General features: G+C 44.7%; 1 protein-coding gene across 5 annotated transcripts in view; it reads right to left on the minus strand.

The window, feature by feature from the left end:
* Positions 1-18,964, minus strand: part of PCM1 (pericentriolar material 1) — a 2,166,942-nt gene that overhangs the window by 1,049,341 nt on the left and 1,098,637 nt on the right. For all 5 annotated transcript variants that reach the window (XM_069631563.1, XM_069631561.1, XM_069631564.1 and 2 more), the window contains one exon: positions 17,119-17,315. In XM_069631563.1, coding sequence (XP_069487664.1) covers positions 17,119-17,315 — 197 coding nt within the window. The remainder of the gene's footprint in view (positions 1-17,118; positions 17,316-18,964) is intronic.

Below are 18,964 nucleotides of genomic sequence, written 5' to 3' on the forward strand. Positions count from 1 at the left end.
GTCGACCACCCCCAATGGAAAAACTGAGGCACACATCCTGGTAATTTTATTCTGGATCCAGCTAATCCGGTTTCCTGCATGGTTAAACAGCACCTCCCCACACATGCGGACCTCAATGGGCTCTCCCAAGGACTTAATAACCAACTTTGCATGGTCATCATTTTCATTAGGAGTCACTTTTAGCAAAACCACACGTTCCAAAAGTCCATCGTTACCGGCCATATAATCCAAGGTGGCCTCTTTTAAACCCGCTGACCAGGTCACACCAGCAGGTTGATCTCCAGTTGTGTGCCCGTTAAGCAGTGTAAGGTTCCACTCCCCTAGATAACCCAGCCACTGCCCACCCCTATCATTAGATGTTCCACTCTTCATGGTACAACGTTCAAAACACATTTTCATACACTCCACCCCCAACTCCGTCAACAAACCTAGCATTTCAGTATCCACAAAGAAACACCAGATTATCAGAAGAGACAGTATACCAGGAAGACAAAACCAGTCCAATGCGTCAAACAAACAGGCCCTCAGGGACAATGGTGCCAGGAGGATCACAGATATGTATTACCAACATACTTTGTCGTAATGCTCCCCCAGCTGGCAATGATATTTCTACTTGACAAGGGGGGTCCTGGGAGTTCCTCTGCCAGACATCAGTCCTGGTTACGAGGGACTTGCCCAGAGTCTTTAGCTCACTATCTTTCACAGAGAAGAAATATCCCAAACATATCAGTCTTTTTCCTGCCCTGGGGCAGTCCAGCACCGAAATGCTAGGCAATTCTCCTCTGAACAAGAGTACCAACAGCATCCCCAGACACGTGTTTCGGTCTGGTTGTACCTCATCAGTAGGGAGGAGCTGTGCCTCTCTAAGAATAGTGAGCAAGGGGTCCACGTCTGGATTCCCCTAGTAACTTAGGGTGAGACCCAAAGTTACTTAAATATGCAAATTGACAAGGAGGGTCCAGGAAGTTCCCCTGAAGGATACTTCTACTGCCAGTATATTGCCACCTGGTGGACCCAGTAATATTGGTCTTGGATTAAGATTATTTTTAACTCCAATCAAGAGGCCACCGGCAGGTCATCCGCGGTCCCCCTTTGCAGCAGGGATTTTGAAATATTACAAAACCATCTATAGCAATATCAGAAGATAACCCAAGTCTCTGGCAGGGCAAAGATTTTGCATGCTGTAAAAAGGTTCTGCGTCCTGCCCTGCTGGCATCAATGACTGAAGCCCCTAGTGTTCCAGCTAAGAATAGTAGTGTTTCACTGTGGTGGGCATTTTAGGGGAATCATACGACGCAACCATTCACAACCTGGAGTTTCATCAAATTTTGCAGCCACTTGGCCGGTATTACGTATGATGGGTGATTTAACACCCACTCATGGGCACTTACACTCAGCACAGCACAGAGAGCTATCCTACACTAATACTGGAATATCCAGTACATAGCCCAAATGCACTAAAGAGGACTGGTGCTGTTGTACAAGCGCTGCAGTCTCCGGCAAGCAGCAATGAATATGAGTTGTCTTCAGTCGTTGACGACAGAGAGGTTCAAGAAAATCAAAATCTCCTGAGTTCAGTATTCTTAACGAGGGGATTTTGTTAAAAACAACGCCATCAATGCAGGTTGAGTTGGCAAAGTCCTTTAACTACATTCCCTGGAGTAATGGTGAACTTTTTTGGATCTAGCAAAACAGAAGGGGCCTTACACAGACTTTGCTGATGATCAGGGGCATGCGGGGGCAAAGTAGAGGAACGATATCCTTGTTCATAGAAATCACATTAGCAGTCAAATTACTAGCACTGCAGGGGATAGGTAGGGGGTGGGGAGCTGAGAAGGCTGGTCTTTTTCCGGGGCCTCAACCAACTCTTTAGTGTGCACACAGGCTGAGCAGACCTCCTCTTGTGTCTGGCAACTCTTCTGCGTTGCATTATTTTCCAAACAGAATAGAATTGAGAGGTTGGGCATCCGATGGCACAATTTGTCCAAGAGAAGATTAACAAGTTACTTACCCCTGGTAACGTTCTTTCGACTGGATGTTCGTCCAACATATTCCTCATCTTTGACATGTAATGTCCAGTTTCAGCTGCTTCAGAAAAGAATTTCGGCAGAGGGCGCGGTGCGTCGAGTCTATGTCCCTCGAAGGCCTCCGTTGACAGTTAATTCCTTGGAGATCATATATAGCACGTGCGGCGCCCTTTGGCCTCAGTTCTTTTTTTCCTCCTCCTCATGCAGCAGAGATGCCCCTAAATACGGGCATAACAGTACTCAGCCTTGGTTGAGTGGAAACTAATAGCATGGGAAATTCAACAGAGGGGTAGAATGGGAGGGCGATGAGGAATGCATTGGAGGAACATCCAGTCGAAAGAACGTTACCAGGGGTAAGTAACTTGTTCTTCAAATGGATTGTGTTCTCCAACGTATTCCTCATCTTTGACAGACTCCCAAAGCAGTATTAAGATCTTTTGGAGGAGGGAGTAGAATCACATATTATGCATTTTCATGGGCATAGCAGAGAACTGCTTTGCCAAAAACCACATCCTGGCCATGGGAAGAATCCAAACAGTAATGTTTTGTAAACTTGTGGATGGAAGACCACATTGCCGCTTCACAGATGTTTCTAATGGGAACACTCCTTTGAAGAGCTGTAGATGTAGCCATGCCCCTGGGTGGAATGAGCCTGCAAACCTATAGGTGGGTCTTTCCCCGCCAGCTTGTAGTACTCAGAAATTGGCAACATTATTCACCTACATAAGGTCTGTTGGTAACAGCCTGACCTAGTTTGTGTCCTGTATACGCTATGAATAGCTGATCATCAAACCGTATTTTGGATGTTCTCGAAATGTAAAAGCTTTGTGCTCTTCTAGGATCTAACCTATGAAGTCTTTCTTCCTCCTTACCAGAGTGAGGTGGAGGGTAGAAGGAAGAAAGGCCAATTTTCTGGTTCAAATGAAAATTCGAAATGATTTTCGGTAAAAATGGGCCTGGCACTGCTGGCGTCTAAGGTCTCAATGGTGTCGAGAACCTCAACTTTTCTTTGTGCTCATCATCGGATGAATGCCTCGAGGGCTCCCGATGTTTGTCAGGCTGTTTTCCCGGGCTTGAGCGCGCACAGGATTTCGTGCGAGACCTATCCTTATCGGCTTGCTTTGAAGGCTCGGTAGGAGCATGACCTTGCTTTTCGAAAATGTTCAACGTTTCCTTTCGGAAAGCTTCCAATTCAGCTGGGGTAGATTTACTTGTGGGACAAGAAACCCTTTCGGGGAAGACGTCGGAAGAAGAAGTGGACAAAGGCGACCTCCGGTACCTTCTCTTTGACTTCTTCGAAGAGGATGAAGAGTGGTGGGAGCTACTCCTGGACCTAGAGCGCTTTGTCTTCTTCCTCCGAGGAGACACTCTCGGCTCGTCGGTCGACGGCCTAGCAAGACAGGGCTTAGGGGTTTTGGGGATTTTCCCTACCTGGAATTTCCCCTTCCACTCCCTCAAGGCCATTCCGGTCATGGACTGTGACTTGGAACAACTGGCTGAATAGTGGTCCTCCCTGAGACGCCACAAGCAGACACGGTGTGGATCAGTAAGATACATCTTGGACCCACAGTCTCTGCATTTATTGAAGTCGGTCTTCTGTGTCGATGGAGTCGAAGATAAAGACATATCGAAGAATTATTGTAAGCAAACGTCAGAAAATTAAAGCCCGCCGAATTTCGTTATCGAAGCAAATGCTGTTGCAGAAAAACTGAACTGAGGTCAACGGGCGCCACGCGTGCTATATATGATCTATGAAGACGTCACCCTCGACGCAGGCCTCCAGGGACATCGACTCGACGCTATTAACGCACAGCGCCCTCTGCCAAAAAAGTTTTGAGGCAGCTGAAGCTTGACATTACATGTCAAAGATGAGGAATACGTTGGAGGACACAATCCATTCTAACTACTCTTATTCTACTTATTCCTTTTGGCCAACCCAAGTTGTTTCCTGGATGGGAAATAAGTTGTAGAACTCACCCCTACCTCACTTATACTCAAAGGATCGCTGTTGAGGGCCTGGACCTCAGACTAAAAGTGGTGCCAAGGAGGGAGGGGGTCTGTTCATTGGAAACATATTTCCATGGCCTGGCTGCTCCTGAAAATTTAGAGGATACTGAGCAGCAGACCCTGTCAGGAAAATTAGTAGATTGTGTATTGCGAATATAGTAGACCCTTGAATTTTTAGGTCTTCATGCATAGCCCCACAAAGTTCTAAATTATTTTGATGGCAAAATGGAGTATGCCGTTACCTTGCGGTGATCTGTGGATGTCATGTGTGCTATAAGTGTCTGGGTCAGAATCAGGATTAGCAATTGCTGACTGGTAAAGGAAATTAGGGCTGGTAGATTATCTCTGGGTTACAGACGGCCTTTGGGGTAACTATGGGATAAGAAAGGATGGGCATGAGGGAAGGGAAAGGAAGGAAGGAATGTGAGGAAAAGGAGGGGGTGGAGAATGCATGCTCTGCACTCCAAACCTTTCAGCTGCTTAATGGATTCAGCAGTGGATGTGTTCATGCCGATGTGCTTTCTGGAACATAGGCCATGAGGTTTTTTTATTGCGGCAAGCCATAGCCTTGTGGCGGGGGTGGGGGGTGGAGAGGGGAGCTCTGTGTTTTTCCTGGCATGGGAAAGAAAGGGAACGTGCCAAATGAGTTGAGGGAAAGAGGAAAGGTATGGTTGTTAGGCAGAATTATATGCAGTACCCTTTGGGAACACCACACACAATTAAGACTACAAGTGACAGTGCAATTTCACCTTTGGTACAAGCCTGTACTACACAGTTACAGTGGTAGCAGTAGCGGAGCAGCCAGACTCATCTCAAGAGTAAGTGAGCAGTACAAATAGTTACACAAAGGACAGCAATTACTATGATTCAGGCACACACTGACTCAAGGTTTCTAAGTAAAAGACTATACATTTATTTACTCAACAGTTGTAGAACATGTCACTATTGTAAGCAAGTTACGAATCACAGTCATAAATACACCACACCACTTCCCTTCCCTTAAATTCCAGACAAGTTAAGCTTACAAAATGAAGTGGGAGCAAAATGGCACCCCAGCAATTTAAAAGGGAGGGAAAGACAGTTATTAGAAATTACGCAAACCAACCGTAAGTATTCAGGACAACTGAACAAGAGACTACAAGGTTAAAATCAGATAGAAAAGGCTCAGGGCCAAAGTCATTGGTTCAAAAGTCTTTTGCTTAAGATAATACAGTTCAGTGTAGTTCGCGGTAAAGTTCGTGGCACAGATTCCGGACGAGGTTGGTTGGTAGAAAAGTTAGTTCAAGGATAAGAGAAGAGAAGGACAAGCCCTCGGATTGGAGAAAGATTTCAAACACTTTCACCGCAGCTGAATGGAACGGTCAACCGGATTTGCACAGTACCTTAAAACGGAGAGGGAGCTGTAGCTGAGGCGGATGTTCCTGGTGGTTCCTGCAGGCTCACGGTTCCTGAAGCGACTGTCGAACTGACACGAAGTAGGAAGACTGGAGGGTCCTGCGCCACCCAGGGAAGAAGCCAGCAGCAGAGCAAAACAATGAATAAAAGGTGCGCTCCTTAAAACCCAAGCAGGGTCCGACCTTCCTGGCTATCCGGCCCACTCTAGCTCTGTACAGCGAATTTGACCAGAGGAGGGGTCCTGGCTTGCAGTTTTGGTGAACTGGTAGGTCCCACCAGTTCAAGAGAAGACGTTTCCTCGAGGATCTTCTTTGTCGGATTCGGACCTGAAGCCGGGCTTCACCGGGTGGGTTAGTCGTGGTAGGGGTCCTCTTCTTCCAGTTCCTCGTTGGTTCTTTCGTTCCAGTGGCGACTCTGTCTTTCCAGTCCCAGAGACCTGCTTTTTATGCAGTTTTCCCCTATTCATACAGCCTGGCTGCCAATCACAGCAGGGTGGCTGGCCTGGCAAGGCCAGTCCCCTTAGCCAATCAGACAAGAGTGCGACTTGGGTTACCAAGGGAAGCCATGGCAGGGGTCCGAAGATCCCTCCCTCACATCCTGCCTACCTAGACTAGCAGGCGCCTTAAGGAGGGCTTTCTGTGAACAAGCCCGCGAAAAGACAGCGAACAAAGGAGTCATCCCCAGTTTGGCACGCAGAAAAAAACACGAGAAAGACTTTAACAAACAAATAGTGAATAAACCCAGCCGGAACCAAAATAAAATGTATTTGGTCAAGCAGGTTTATGTTCGAGGCCAATATATTAGCCTGGAACAATAGCACGTTTATATAATTTAATCGAGGTAGAAAAGTTTGGGTAGTTACCACTGCCACCAGCCAAGTCTTAATGTTAAGGGAGAAACAAGACTCCAAGGAGGTGGAGACAAAAAGGGATAAGAGATAACCCTTTCCAATACTCCATGTATGATGGGGAGTGCTGGTTCTGTGGTTTAAAGTGACTATATCAAGTTAATGGCAACTTTACCTGTTTCTGGGGGACAGTAGTCAGCCCCAGAAAAATGGAGTCGGTGGTAAATCTCAAAGACAACCCTGTGTCACTGCACTGAAGGTGCTGTGTAACACACAAAAAGTGGTCCACATGGAGTAGGTGAGGCTCCAGTGCCCAAGATCACACAACAAGTGAAAACACAGAGCAAAACCCATGTCAGTACATTGCAGGCTGTCCATGCTTCCAAAGATGCAGTCACATCATTGATTGTAAGTGGAGGGCAGGGACTTCATTTCTATGGGGAGGCCTCCATTTGGTAGAATCCGGGGTTGCAGATCAATAATAAGATGCTATGCTGGAGGAGTTGGATGAACAAGGGTATATTACTTATTAGAGACATATGGGATGATGACGGTATGATATCTTTTGAGTCTCTGAAGCGGAAGTTTATGCTACATAATAGGGAAATGGGGGGTGTCCAGTCAACTGGTCGACTGCAATTTGGTCGACACCATTTGGTCGAATTTTTTTTTTTATATATATATATATATATATATATATATATATATATATATATATATATATATATATATATATATATATATATATATATATATATATATATATATATATATATATATATATATATATATATATATATATATGTGTTTTGTGGGTTTTCGTGTGGGGAAAAAAAATAAAAAAGAAAAAAGGGGGTTGGGGGGGGGGACCCCCCAAAAAAACCAAAAAATGGGTAAAAAAAAAAAATCCGTCCATTTGGCATTCGACCAAATGGTGTCGACCAAATTGTCTGTCGACCAAATGTTTTCGACCATTTGACTGGTAACCGAAATGGGGAGATATAGATTGTTGAGAGATTTTATTTCTGAGAGAGTATTAATGCTTACTGACCCTTTATTACAAAGACCAGAAAGGTGTAGTTTTATTGTAGTTGCGCGTCGTGCAGTGTCTAGTTATTTGAGGTTGTTCCCGGTAGAAGAGAAATTTAGATCTTCATGGAATTCTCTTCGACTTATGTGGTGTGCTGAACTGGGTGGAGATATTTCTATGCAGGATTCGGAGGTTCTATGGAGGGTTCCAGTTAGGATGAAAATTGATCTAAATTTACGATATATTCAACAGAGGACTTTGGGGCGTCTATTTTGGACTCCAGTTAAAATGCACAGATTTTGCTTAAGGGAGGATAGTATGTGTTGGAGTTGTTCTACGGAGGAAGGCACTTTGCTTCACATGTTATGGAATTGTTCGAGGGTTAAAGGTTTTTGGAGTGAGGTTTTGGATAGAATTGATTTGGTCGGGAACATCTCTTTTCCAAGGACACCATCATCAGTTCTTTTGAAATCACCAGTGGGCACTCGTCACTTTAGCTATGCGACTCTGTGTTGGGCTAATAAGGTGTTTTTGGTGGCGACTCGTCAAATTTTACGCCTCTGGAAGACGAGAAAGAAACCAAGTATTGATGAATGGTTATCGCAGGTGCAGTTGCTCTCAAGATTTGAGAGGATTAAGTATTATGCTTTACATAAAGAAGAATAATTTTATAAGGAACAGTGGGAGGCTTTTAATGAATTCTATGTGTGAATTAAGTGCTGATGGGTGATGGTTTTTGTTTGAGTGGTTAATTTACTATTGTGTTCTTTTTATTGTGTTTGTCTTGTGTTGTGTGTTTGTGTTTTTTTTTCTTTTTTTTTCTCTTGTTTTCCTCTGATTTTTGGCTAGTTATTTCAAATTAGGTTTGATGCGATTAGTAGAGATAATTGATAGGTTTTTCTTATTTATTCTGTACTATTTGTATCAACTTGTATAATGCTTTTTTAGTTTTATTTGTCGTTTTCTTGTTATCATAATTGTTGTTTTGGAATGATATGTATTTCTTTTGATAAATCTTTAAATAAAGTTGTCAAAAAAAAAAAAGATGACAAACAGAAGGAGTACGTTTACGTCGACAGCACCAGCGCCGTATAGTAAGTTATACCGGAGGCACTGACTCACACAACGTGGGTATGGAAGGTTAACACGATAAAAAGTCCCTGCTGTCATAAATCACACAAATGTTCACACAGCAGGACTCCCCTTCTGAGGGCCGTCAAAGCTGTGCGTCATACGCTGAATAAATTTGTGCAGAAAAATGCCTTCCGGGTCAGCATCTCCTCAAGGGGTCTCCAAGGCCGGCGTACCACACAGCTTTTCAGTGAATCGGCTCAGTGAATCGGTTCAATCAGCTCAGCAAGATGCGTGGGCCTAGGTCACAGACGCCAGCGTCCAGCTCCGCACACCTCTGTACAGCTCTCCAGCACTCCCTCAGGGGAGTAGAGGAAAGCACAAAGACAAAAAGCAAGGGCGTCAAGCCGCACTATGCACCATGGCTCTTGCTCTCTCGCAGTCCGGATCACAGCCGCTTCCGACGTCTAACCCTCCAAATTAAATCATTCCCACTTACTCCTTGAAGACCATAGGTGTATTCAAACATACCCAGTCAATCCAATACATCAAGTTTAGGTTCATACATACTCACTGCTTCTTTAGGCAGGTGAAGCCTCTTGGGACTAGTAGACCCAGAAGACCCTGAAGGGACGTTAGGGAGAATTCTCTTATAAGGCTAATTTCCCAAACCTAGTGAGTCCCCCAGCAGCTTTGCTGGATTTTTGGAATTCGTTTATTTCTCCTGCTAAGAGTGAGACTCTTTTTCTCCCACTCTTAGGCATGATTTGAGGTATGTCTTTGACTCTGTGTGCTTATGAGCTATGGGGTTTTCTTTCTGCTCCATAGGGTATCATCAATTTTTTGTGTGTATTACACAGCACCCTAAGTGCAGTAACAGAGGGGTGTCATAGTGACCCCCAAACAGACTCCATACCCTGGGACTGACTACTGTCTCCCAGGGCATGTAAAGTCACCATTGACTTTACTAGTCTAAAATTGTGAACAGAACCAGTACAAACCATCATATTGTGGAAGTACTGGAATGGGTTAATTATATTGCCTCTGGGTCTGTTTTCAAGGGGGCACCGTCCAGTCCCCCCTTTTCGAGTTTCTGGCTGGTGGCAGTGGTTACCACGCGAAATATTCCACCGGAATATTCTCTATGAGATTTTCCCATTGATTTTAAACGCACCACTTTTTGGTGCAATGTTAAAGATACCGCCGGTTTATTCATTTAATATCAAATTCACGGTTGGGTCTTTTTGCCAGAACTCTTTTCTAAAATGGTGTTCGTGTCCGTCTCTGTAACTCTGACCAAGGTCGAGCCCTTTGTTCCACTTTTTGGCGGGCTTCTCCACAGAAGCCCTCCAAATGGTGCCACTCTGCCTGGGTTCCACAGGATGTGGGGGGAGGGGAATTGGCACCCTGGATTGCGTTGCCTTAGCAACTCAAGTCGCACTCTATTCGGATTGGCCCAGTGGTGAGCTGCCCGTCTCACCACTTAGCATGTTTGAGTGACAGCTAGGCTGTTGAATGGGGGTTTTTCTGCATAAAAGCAGGGCCTTTGAGACTGGAACGTCAGAAGTCGCCACAGGACCTAAGAATCCGAAGAGGGAAGAAGCTGAGCCATCTGCAACGACGACACCACCGGTGGAGCCCTGCTGCAACTAACTCACCACTTTCCCAACAACAAGAGAAGATCTTCTGCTGGACGAGTGGGCCAACCAGTTCGCCCCTTTTCGCCTTCCAAAGACGTCTCTTGGTCGAATCACCCGTGCCAAGCACCCCGGAGGCCGGATAGCCAAGCTTCACCACTTTGACCGCGGATAAAAGGAACACACCTTTTATCGACGAACTCCGTGGCTGGTTTCATCCCTGTGCAGTGCAACGACTCCATGCTTCCTCCTCGACGACATCTTCTCTTCCCCTGGTCGAAACAACAAACTCAACCACCGCCAGGAACAACTGCCACCTCTGGAGCTTCCTCTCTGTTTAAGGTACTGTATCCTGCCTGGCCTCCCTTTCTTCGGTTTGCCCAAGGTGACCCTTAAATCCTTGGCTTGCCAACTGGGTTGGCCCCAGACCTTCTAACTTTACCTTCTTGAATCACCCCAACCTCTTTTGAACATCCTGCAAAGACTTTTAGTGCATTTTAAACCGTGTGATCCTGGGCACATTTCGCTTTGCTCCCTTTAAAGTGGGCCTGGCCTATGAACTTTGGCTCTACAGTCTATACTGCCTTTATTCGCTTGCTGAGAACTCCTAAAAGTGTTGGGACCTGTTTTACTTCTATGCTCTGTCTTTTTCTCTCCCTTTAACTGAACTATTGGAGTGCCATCAGGTTATGCGCTCACATCTGTGTTAACAAATCGTGGGGTTTTAACTCTGACTTGTCTGATATTTATCAAGGGAGGTGTGTATACTTTACCTGACTGTGTTTTAACTTGCTTTTGATTTGGAGTGCTAGTATATTGCCTAAAGTGTGTTTTAAATAAATAATCATATACTTTTTATACAAAGCTCTGGTCAGTGTTTGTTTGCTCTACTGTGTTTTTAGCCCTATTGTGTATGCTCTGTATACTGCCCTACTCTTCTTGAGAGAAGTCCGACTGCTCAGCCACTGCTACCAAGTAAATCTGGGTGGTACAGACTGCTACCAATTGGGTTTACTGCTTACTCCTGTAGTCTTAATCTTTTTGCAGGGCTCGAGGGCGCGCAAGTGTCGAGTCAAGACCACTTTCTTCCGGCTTCAACAGAAGGCATGGACAGAGGCTTGCCCTGTTTTTCAAATATTTTGAGCATTTCTAAGCTGAATGCTTCCCACTCCGCAGGCATCGACTGTTTCATCAGGCACTTTACTCTCTCTGGGGATTCGCCTGACAAGGATGAAGAGGAGGGCGACCGATGGTGCCTCCTCCTCGATCGCTTCATCGAAGACAAAGAATGGCGTGAGCTACTATGGGACCGTGACAGTTTTTTTAATCTCTCATGCGTCGAGGAGAGCTCTCTCTCGACTCAGCGGTTGGAGAGCGATCGGGTGTGGTCTTATGAGGTTTGGACAACTTTCCTACCTGTAACTTCCCCTTTCGTTCTCGCAGGGCTTTTCCTGTCATAACCGGAAATTTAGAGCAGGAATCGGTGTCGTGGCCTTCCCCCAAGCAACACAGGCAAGAACGATGTGGATCCGTGATCGACATTTTTGAGTCACATTCCTTGCACTTCTTAAAACTGGTGCGAGGAGTCGTCGGTGTCGAGGACGAAGACATCGTATTGAGGTTCTCAATTTTTCGAAATTGCATAGTCAAAATTAACTACCGAGGCCCCAAAGATTTAGCGTAGACTTTGAAGCTTGTAGCTTTTCTAGGCGGTCGTCCACCTTTGGCCCAAATAGGTTGTTCTGATCAAAGGTCATATTCAGGAGCCTTGACTGGATATCGGGGGCAAAGCCAAACTTATGCAGCCAAGCAAATCTAGAGCCCATACACCGGGCCAATGCAGTCCGACTCATCTAGGCCTGACTGAAGATATTGACAAAAGGCCTCTTCACCATCATTAATGAGGTTATAAAGCCCATGACACATTTCCCCTTCAGGAACGATTTCTGCTGCTGGGACAATTACATCCCACAATGTATAGGAGTATTTTGCACCATGCTTCCTCCAGAATATACTCTTTTTGCTAGTGGGTCATATTTCTTATTGTCCCTAACAAGGGTATGGTCGGATAAACTGCAGCCTTTGAAGTGGAGGTAGCTGCCTGTACCAAACACTCTGGTTTTGGGGGCCTGGAAAGAAATTCAGGGTGCACAGAGGGCGGTCTTTTAGTGTTGTATGGAAGGGCAGCACAGGCTCCTTAGGAGGTTCTCTAGCTAAGATATCTGTGAGATCATCCTGGGTTATGTCCTTTGCAGGACATCCCCAACCCAAATAGTCGATCACTCCGTTTAGGACCATCCTATAGGCCGCATCTGGGTGAGAAGGGATATCTGGCGTGTCAAATTAAACCTCAGAGGAGGTATCCAGACCACTGACATTTATGCTAGGATTTAAGTCTTCAAAATGAGATTGATCTGAGATCGTTTCTTCTGGAAACTTAGGAGTTCCAAAACGTTCATATCCAAAGGGTATGACCTTTTCTTCCTCCTCTTCCTCGAAGATGGATCCAAATGATTTGAAAAAAATCCATCTTAGATTGGAGTTTCATTGTCAGAGTGGACTCTGAGGTAAACGTCGAATGACCCATCGACTCCTTTGAGGAGGGAGTCACAGAAGCCTTTGGCTCTGATGTTATCTCAGCGGTCAACGTCACTATAGACGACATCCCTGAGGCATTCACACTTGGACTCTTGGGCATGGGAGTGGAAACATTACTCGATTCCCTGCCAGTCTTGGGATCAGTAGCCTTTTCAGCTCTTTCGAGGGACCAGGAGGGGCCACCTTCGAGAGCACTTCCATCATTTTCTCACAGAAACTCCTCAGCCACTGAGGCGTTTTTTTCGGGATACCGTACTGACTAGTGTTGTAGGAGGAATCTAAAGACGACGAACAATGGCGTTGTTTCTTAGACTTCCTCCGTGACGACGAAGATGAAGAGTGACGGGAGTCACTCCTGGATCTCGATTGCTTCTAATGCTTGGAGTGTTTTTGGGAGATTTGTCTCTGGTGGAACTCTTACCTTCAGAAGATTTTCTCTTGGGTGTGGAAGATGGAAACTTATGGTGAGCTTTGACTGTCTCTCCTTCAAGGCTTACTGGTCATCGACTGGCAGGAGCCGCATTCGACGACTTCATGTTTATCGCGAGGCACCAGAGACAACTCCTGTGTGGATTAGTGATCGACATGTTCGAGTCATAGTCCGCACATCTGTTGAAGTCAGTTTTCGACATTGTGATAAATCCCCAAAAGAAGTATGACTTCAGTCAAAGGGAATCGCTGAGGTGAGTCGAACCGTTCTGAGAGGGTGTTGTGCATGTGGAAAAACTGAACTGAGACCATGGGCGTTGTGCATGCTATTTACACTATCACCAACATCACGTCCAGATGGGGGAATGGTAACCGTCGAGGGACATCACCTGATACCGCACAGCTTGCATAAATGTTGTGCAACTGAAAAACAAGATACAAACATATCAAAGATGAGGAATCTGTTGGAGGACATAATCGATTAGAAGTTCGGCTATTGTCTTATAACCTGGTTCCATTAAGGACTGCGTTAGGCAAGATTGTATGCATTAACCTTTGGGAGACTACACCAACCTTGTCCTCCTGGTAATAGGTAACCCAACTGTTGGTATAAGTTTGTACTACACAGGTTGGTAGTTTGGCTGAGCAGCAAGGCTTATCTCAAAAGGGGTCAATGTGAGCTGTAGGGTTTTTATACAGAGATTCACAGTGACAAGTATCCAAATAAACTCTTGCACTCCAGGTTTCTTGATTAAACACTTATTTATTAATTTAACAGTCAGTTGAATAAGCCTTCTCCAGAAGGGAGCAAACATATGTAACACAAAAATATACTTCAAAAATACACACTCTCAGTTTCAGTAAATCAGTAGACACCCATTTAGGATGGCACACAGATACTTCCTACACCCCGATGTGACTTAAATAACTAGGACAATGTGGCCATTAATATATAACCGGCATATTTAGAGCAATACTGAGTTTTGTGTCAAAGAAAAGGTTTTTGGGAATAAAACAAAAGGTTAACAAATATTCTTAAGCAGGTAAGTACTTTTTGAACTCTCCGATACAAAGTAAATGAACCCTTCCTGAGGGAAAGGTAAAGCACAAAGACAGAGGTAAGAAGAGTCTTTCAGGGAGCCAGGATAGCCAATGTTAATTGAGCAAAAGTCTAGGTGAGCTGAAGCACTTCTTGCAGGTAGGTAAAAAGTTTTGCACAATGTTTTAGAAGTCTTTGTAGAAAATTAAATCGCTGTTGGGCCACAAGCTGGGAAGGCTTGTGAGGGGCAAAGCTGCCAACAACTATGCAAAAGCAACCAAGTTAAGTCTCAACTAAGAGCTATCAAGGCTACATAACAAGTGATAAGTGCCCTTCGTTTTACAGTACCTTTGGTTTGAAGAAATTAGTTCCAGCTGGCTTCTGTTCCTGTGTAGGTCTGCAGATCCTGTGTTCCTGGGCCTCAGTTGTGGGGACAAGAGAGAGAACGTCTGGGGACTCCTGCCCTACGAATGGAAGGTCAGCGCCAGCAATGGGCAAACGTTAGATCAGCAGCATATCGCAGTTTCAGCTTCTCGCAAATAGCACCACCGCGCTTCTCGGATACCACTATGGACTTTCCTCGCATCTGTTGAGGTGGCTCAGGCTTGGTCAGTCCTGCTGCCTGGGAGTCCAGAGGATCGTCCTGGAGCTCGGGTCAGACTTAAAGACACTCACTCCATTCTGGTGTTCCTCTCCCTGGCAATCGGTTCCTGCAGCAGCAATGGCAGTACAGCCCGCTCCGAGAGGATTTCCAGATGAACTTGTCTTGGGGACGATTGTTCCCACCAACCCAATGGCAGAAGTTATTTGCAGGGCTTGTCTAGTCGAGGCGAATTCTGAGCTTCAGCGCAGCAGCAAGGCTTCACTGGGCAAACCAATGTTCCAGTAGTTGCAGCAGGCGTCTCTTCCAAGTTCTTCTTCGGATTCCTTCGTCCAGTAGTCAACTCTGCCTTCCAAGCAAAAAGCCTCACCTTTTTCTCCCATTCATTCGCAGCCTAGCTGTCAATCACACAGCAGGGTGGCTTTCCTCCAAGGACAGCCAGCTGACCAATCACCTTTGGGCACATTCCTGTAACCAAGGGGATTAAGCACGGGGAGGTACGGGCTCCTCCTTCACTTTCTGCCCCTGCCAGACCCGCTGGAGCCATAGGTGGGCTTCACCAGTGAATCACGCCAAAGACAAAACTAACAAAGTGACCAAACCTGGTTTGGCGCAGGGAGTACATCTCAAAAAGAAACGGCGAAAAAAGAAGACCGGGCCATTTTGACAAAACGGGCACCAATGGGTGCCTTACTGCAGTTGGACATAATAGATGGACTAGCGGAGGTTACCAACACGACACACCTCATTCAGTCTGAATACTAGGATTAAGTGAGTTTCATACTAACGATCAGGCAAACTGAATGCAATGTGTCAAAATCAGTGATGGTAAACTGCGCGATTTATTTGGAGAAACTAGGAAGTACGAGTCCTGCCTCTAAATACAATATATGAAGTAGTAAACTAAAGATGGCTGCTACCTCACAGAATAAAGTGGGGAAAGGTGTCATGAGTAGACAGTGTAAAAACACAGCCTACAAGTAGGAGGAAGTGTGGGAAAACGGGCGGCTAAGAATGAACAATGTATCATGTATTCCGAAATAGCCTCTATTGCGAGAAAATAGTGCAGACGTGACGGGTATATGTATTAGTACACCATGGTGCTCATTAAGACATATGGAGTGAAGAGAAATTAGAAAATAGCGAATGTGACATAATGGGATATATCACAATATAAATAATACTGGAGCAACAGTTGTACATTCTGATCCTTAGTGTATCAAATGTGATAGATATATCCAATTTGAGAGTGATAAGCAATACATCTTTCTAGTGTAAAAATAGTATGCATATCTTCATGTTATATTAACTTGACAATATGAAATTGGTAAATGGGTATTAGTGAACCTTACACAGTGGAAGTTAACACATCCAAGGAGGAAAAAGGGCAGTATATATCATTATAGATGATTACAATAATATGTACACACTTCAGAACTTGTCATGATCATTAACAAAATCAATACAGTCCAAGCATCATCAAAAATAAAATGTAACATCAAGAATAAACACAAATACATATTCCCACTGGGATTGCAAATTCACCAAAAGTGTATGCTATATATTCACGAGATATACTTGAGAAATACAGGGTCATAGTCATTGTGGATCTAAAGTAGATGGTATGGAATAAAGATCCTCATAGGGAATTGGGGGGGGGTTCTATAAACATGATACAATGTATCCCCATCATTATAAATTTAGAGAAAACAATAATGTAGGTTGAACTCTTCATTCATTTGTTTGGGATGTATTGTGTCTAATAAATGTATCCAATACATCTCTCTGTAGAAGTTTCTTCACAGTGAGGTCTTGGGTGAGTAATTACTGTGGAGAAAGGTCAGGGAATCAGTACGGACAAGCTAATAGGGGACTCACCCCAGAGTCGCAACACAGGGCTTTCAACTGTGCCAATATTGTGCTCTATGCAATAGGGCAGCTCATGCAGCTTCGATTTGTTTGTTGGATTTTAGCAGTCCAGTAAATTGTTTACTGAAAACTGGCTATTGTAATCAATCTAGCTGCCACTTGACCATTATTTTCTGGCTAATTTCAGGCAGAATAAAAAGGGACTTATGGGAGAATATGGAGGAGAGTCAAAGAATTAAGTGACATTTTTCACTTTTTGAATACACCTAAAAACCACCTTTTCTTGCTATTCTTTAATGTTGACATCTAATTCAGAAGGCATGTTCAATTCAGGTAACAGTAATGAGCAAACATAGAATGGAGCATGGCTACTTAAAGATATGGCACACAACAAAACATTAATATTCAACAAAGCACTCCATGAAAGTCAACGGGAGACCGATTTAATTTGCAAAACACTATCACATAGGCATATTAAATACATATCTCATCTTGAACCCTCCTTTGAGACACAAGTACCGAAAGTAATTATCGATTTCAGATGGTTACTAAAAACATCATTAGGTACCTGGTGTGAGTGCTGGAAACTGTGCAAAGCTAGGCATGTTATAAAAGTTCATTGGCTGGGACGTGAAGTTGAAGGGACAAAATACAGTGGGTGAGGAAGGTGGAGGTGCATTGCAGGACTGATCCTTTCCCTGTGATTTTTCCAGATGTTGGTGTTCCTGTTGCTGTCGCATTAAGTCATTCAACATCTGTTTCAACCTGTAAAACAAATTACCAAATTAATCCATTAAAACATGTATGAATCTTTTAGCACATGCTTAGTACGGGAGCCGAGTCGCAAAGTGCAGTATCAGGATTCAAACCAGTGTTGCTCTGCCTTGTCTTGCTTCCAAGACTGACACATTGCCTCTGAGCTATACTTCTGGCCCGACCCAAAGCAGCTATTTCATGTTTCTGTACAAGTGTGACAGGAATTCTTAATCTAAATGCACAAAATACTGAACAACATAGCCGACTATAGAGTGCTAAAGCAACAGTTAACTAAATGAGCAACTGACATACCTTACGAATAACGTTGGTTCAGATGGATACAATGTCTGCATATTCCTGTTAGGGAGAATTCTCAGGAATGTGCTAATTTCCCTTACCTTTTGGAGACCCCCAGCAACTTTGCTGGATTTCTAGGATTTAAATTTTTACGTGGAAAGAGTGTGAGCCTTTTTTCCCCACTCATGTATTTTGATGTGTGTTTTACTTTTTGTTCTTTGGATATGGAGTTTTAAAACAACTCCATAGGCATGATCTTTTTCTTGTGTGTCACACAGCACCTTCAGTGCAGTGGCACAGGGATGTCTTTCAGACTTGCCACGGTTTAAATACCTTCTCTGGGACTGACTACCGTCTCCCAGAGCATGTCAATTTGAATTGACTTAAATTTTGTTTTTTTTTTTATTTACAGACCCCAGCACACGCTATCTTCTTATAGAGTGCTGGAGGGGTTGCATAGCATCCCCTGAGTCTAAATACTCAATTAACAATCAAATGTAACCCTTTCCCTCTTGAAATGGCTGGTGGTGATTTTGCCTGACCGCGAACACCGGTAGCCAACAATCGGGGCAGCCATGTTTTTCAATATGGCGCCCAACACCTCTGTAAAAACAGACTTTTTTCGCCGTTTCTTTTAGGAAAGGTCCTTCTTGTGTTTAACTCTGCGTGCCAAACTAGGTTTGGTCCCTTTGTTCGTTGGCCTTTGGTGGGCTTCAGTGCTGAAGTCCTCCTCTGGCGCATGAGTGTCTGGGGTGGACAGGATGTGAGGGAGGTGCCAGAAACTCCCTGTGCTTAGTCTCCTAGGAGACCTGAATGCACTCTGGCGTGATTGGCCGGCTGGTTGTCTGGCAAGGACAGCCACCCTGCTGGATGAGTGGCAGCTAGGCTGGAATAAATGTGGGAAAACTGTTTAAAAGCAGGTCTCTGGGACTTGGAAAGCAGAGTAGACCACTGGAACGAAAGAACCAAAGACGAGCTAAAGGAAGACTGCTGCAACTCCTGATCCACCGGTGAGGTCCTGCTGCAGGTCCGAATTGCCTGAAACTCCATTGACAGAGAAGCCCTTCAAGGTTAACTTCTTCCCTTGAGTTTGGTGGGAACAACCAACTTGCAAGTCACCTGGACACAGTCTCTATACTGGTCGGATTTTCTTCAGAGTGCTGTTGAAAACCTTATAGCAAGTCAGAAGGATACTAGTTTGTGGTCTTTAAGGCACTTTCACCTTAAACTGACGTTTTGCCAAGCTTGTGGCCTCTTCCCTGGGCAGTGCAGGAGCCTCCCGACGTCCTCCTTGTCCCCACGACTGAAGCACAGGAATAGCGAGATCTGCAAGAACTGCCAGGAACAACTGCCTCAACTAC

This window comes from Ambystoma mexicanum, chromosome 6q, assembly GCF_040938575.1.
Source record: "Ambystoma mexicanum isolate Mex_15411 chromosome 6q, UKY_AmexF1_1, whole genome shotgun sequence".
Lineage (NCBI taxonomy): Eukaryota > Metazoa > Chordata > Amphibia > Caudata > Ambystomatidae > Ambystoma > Ambystoma mexicanum.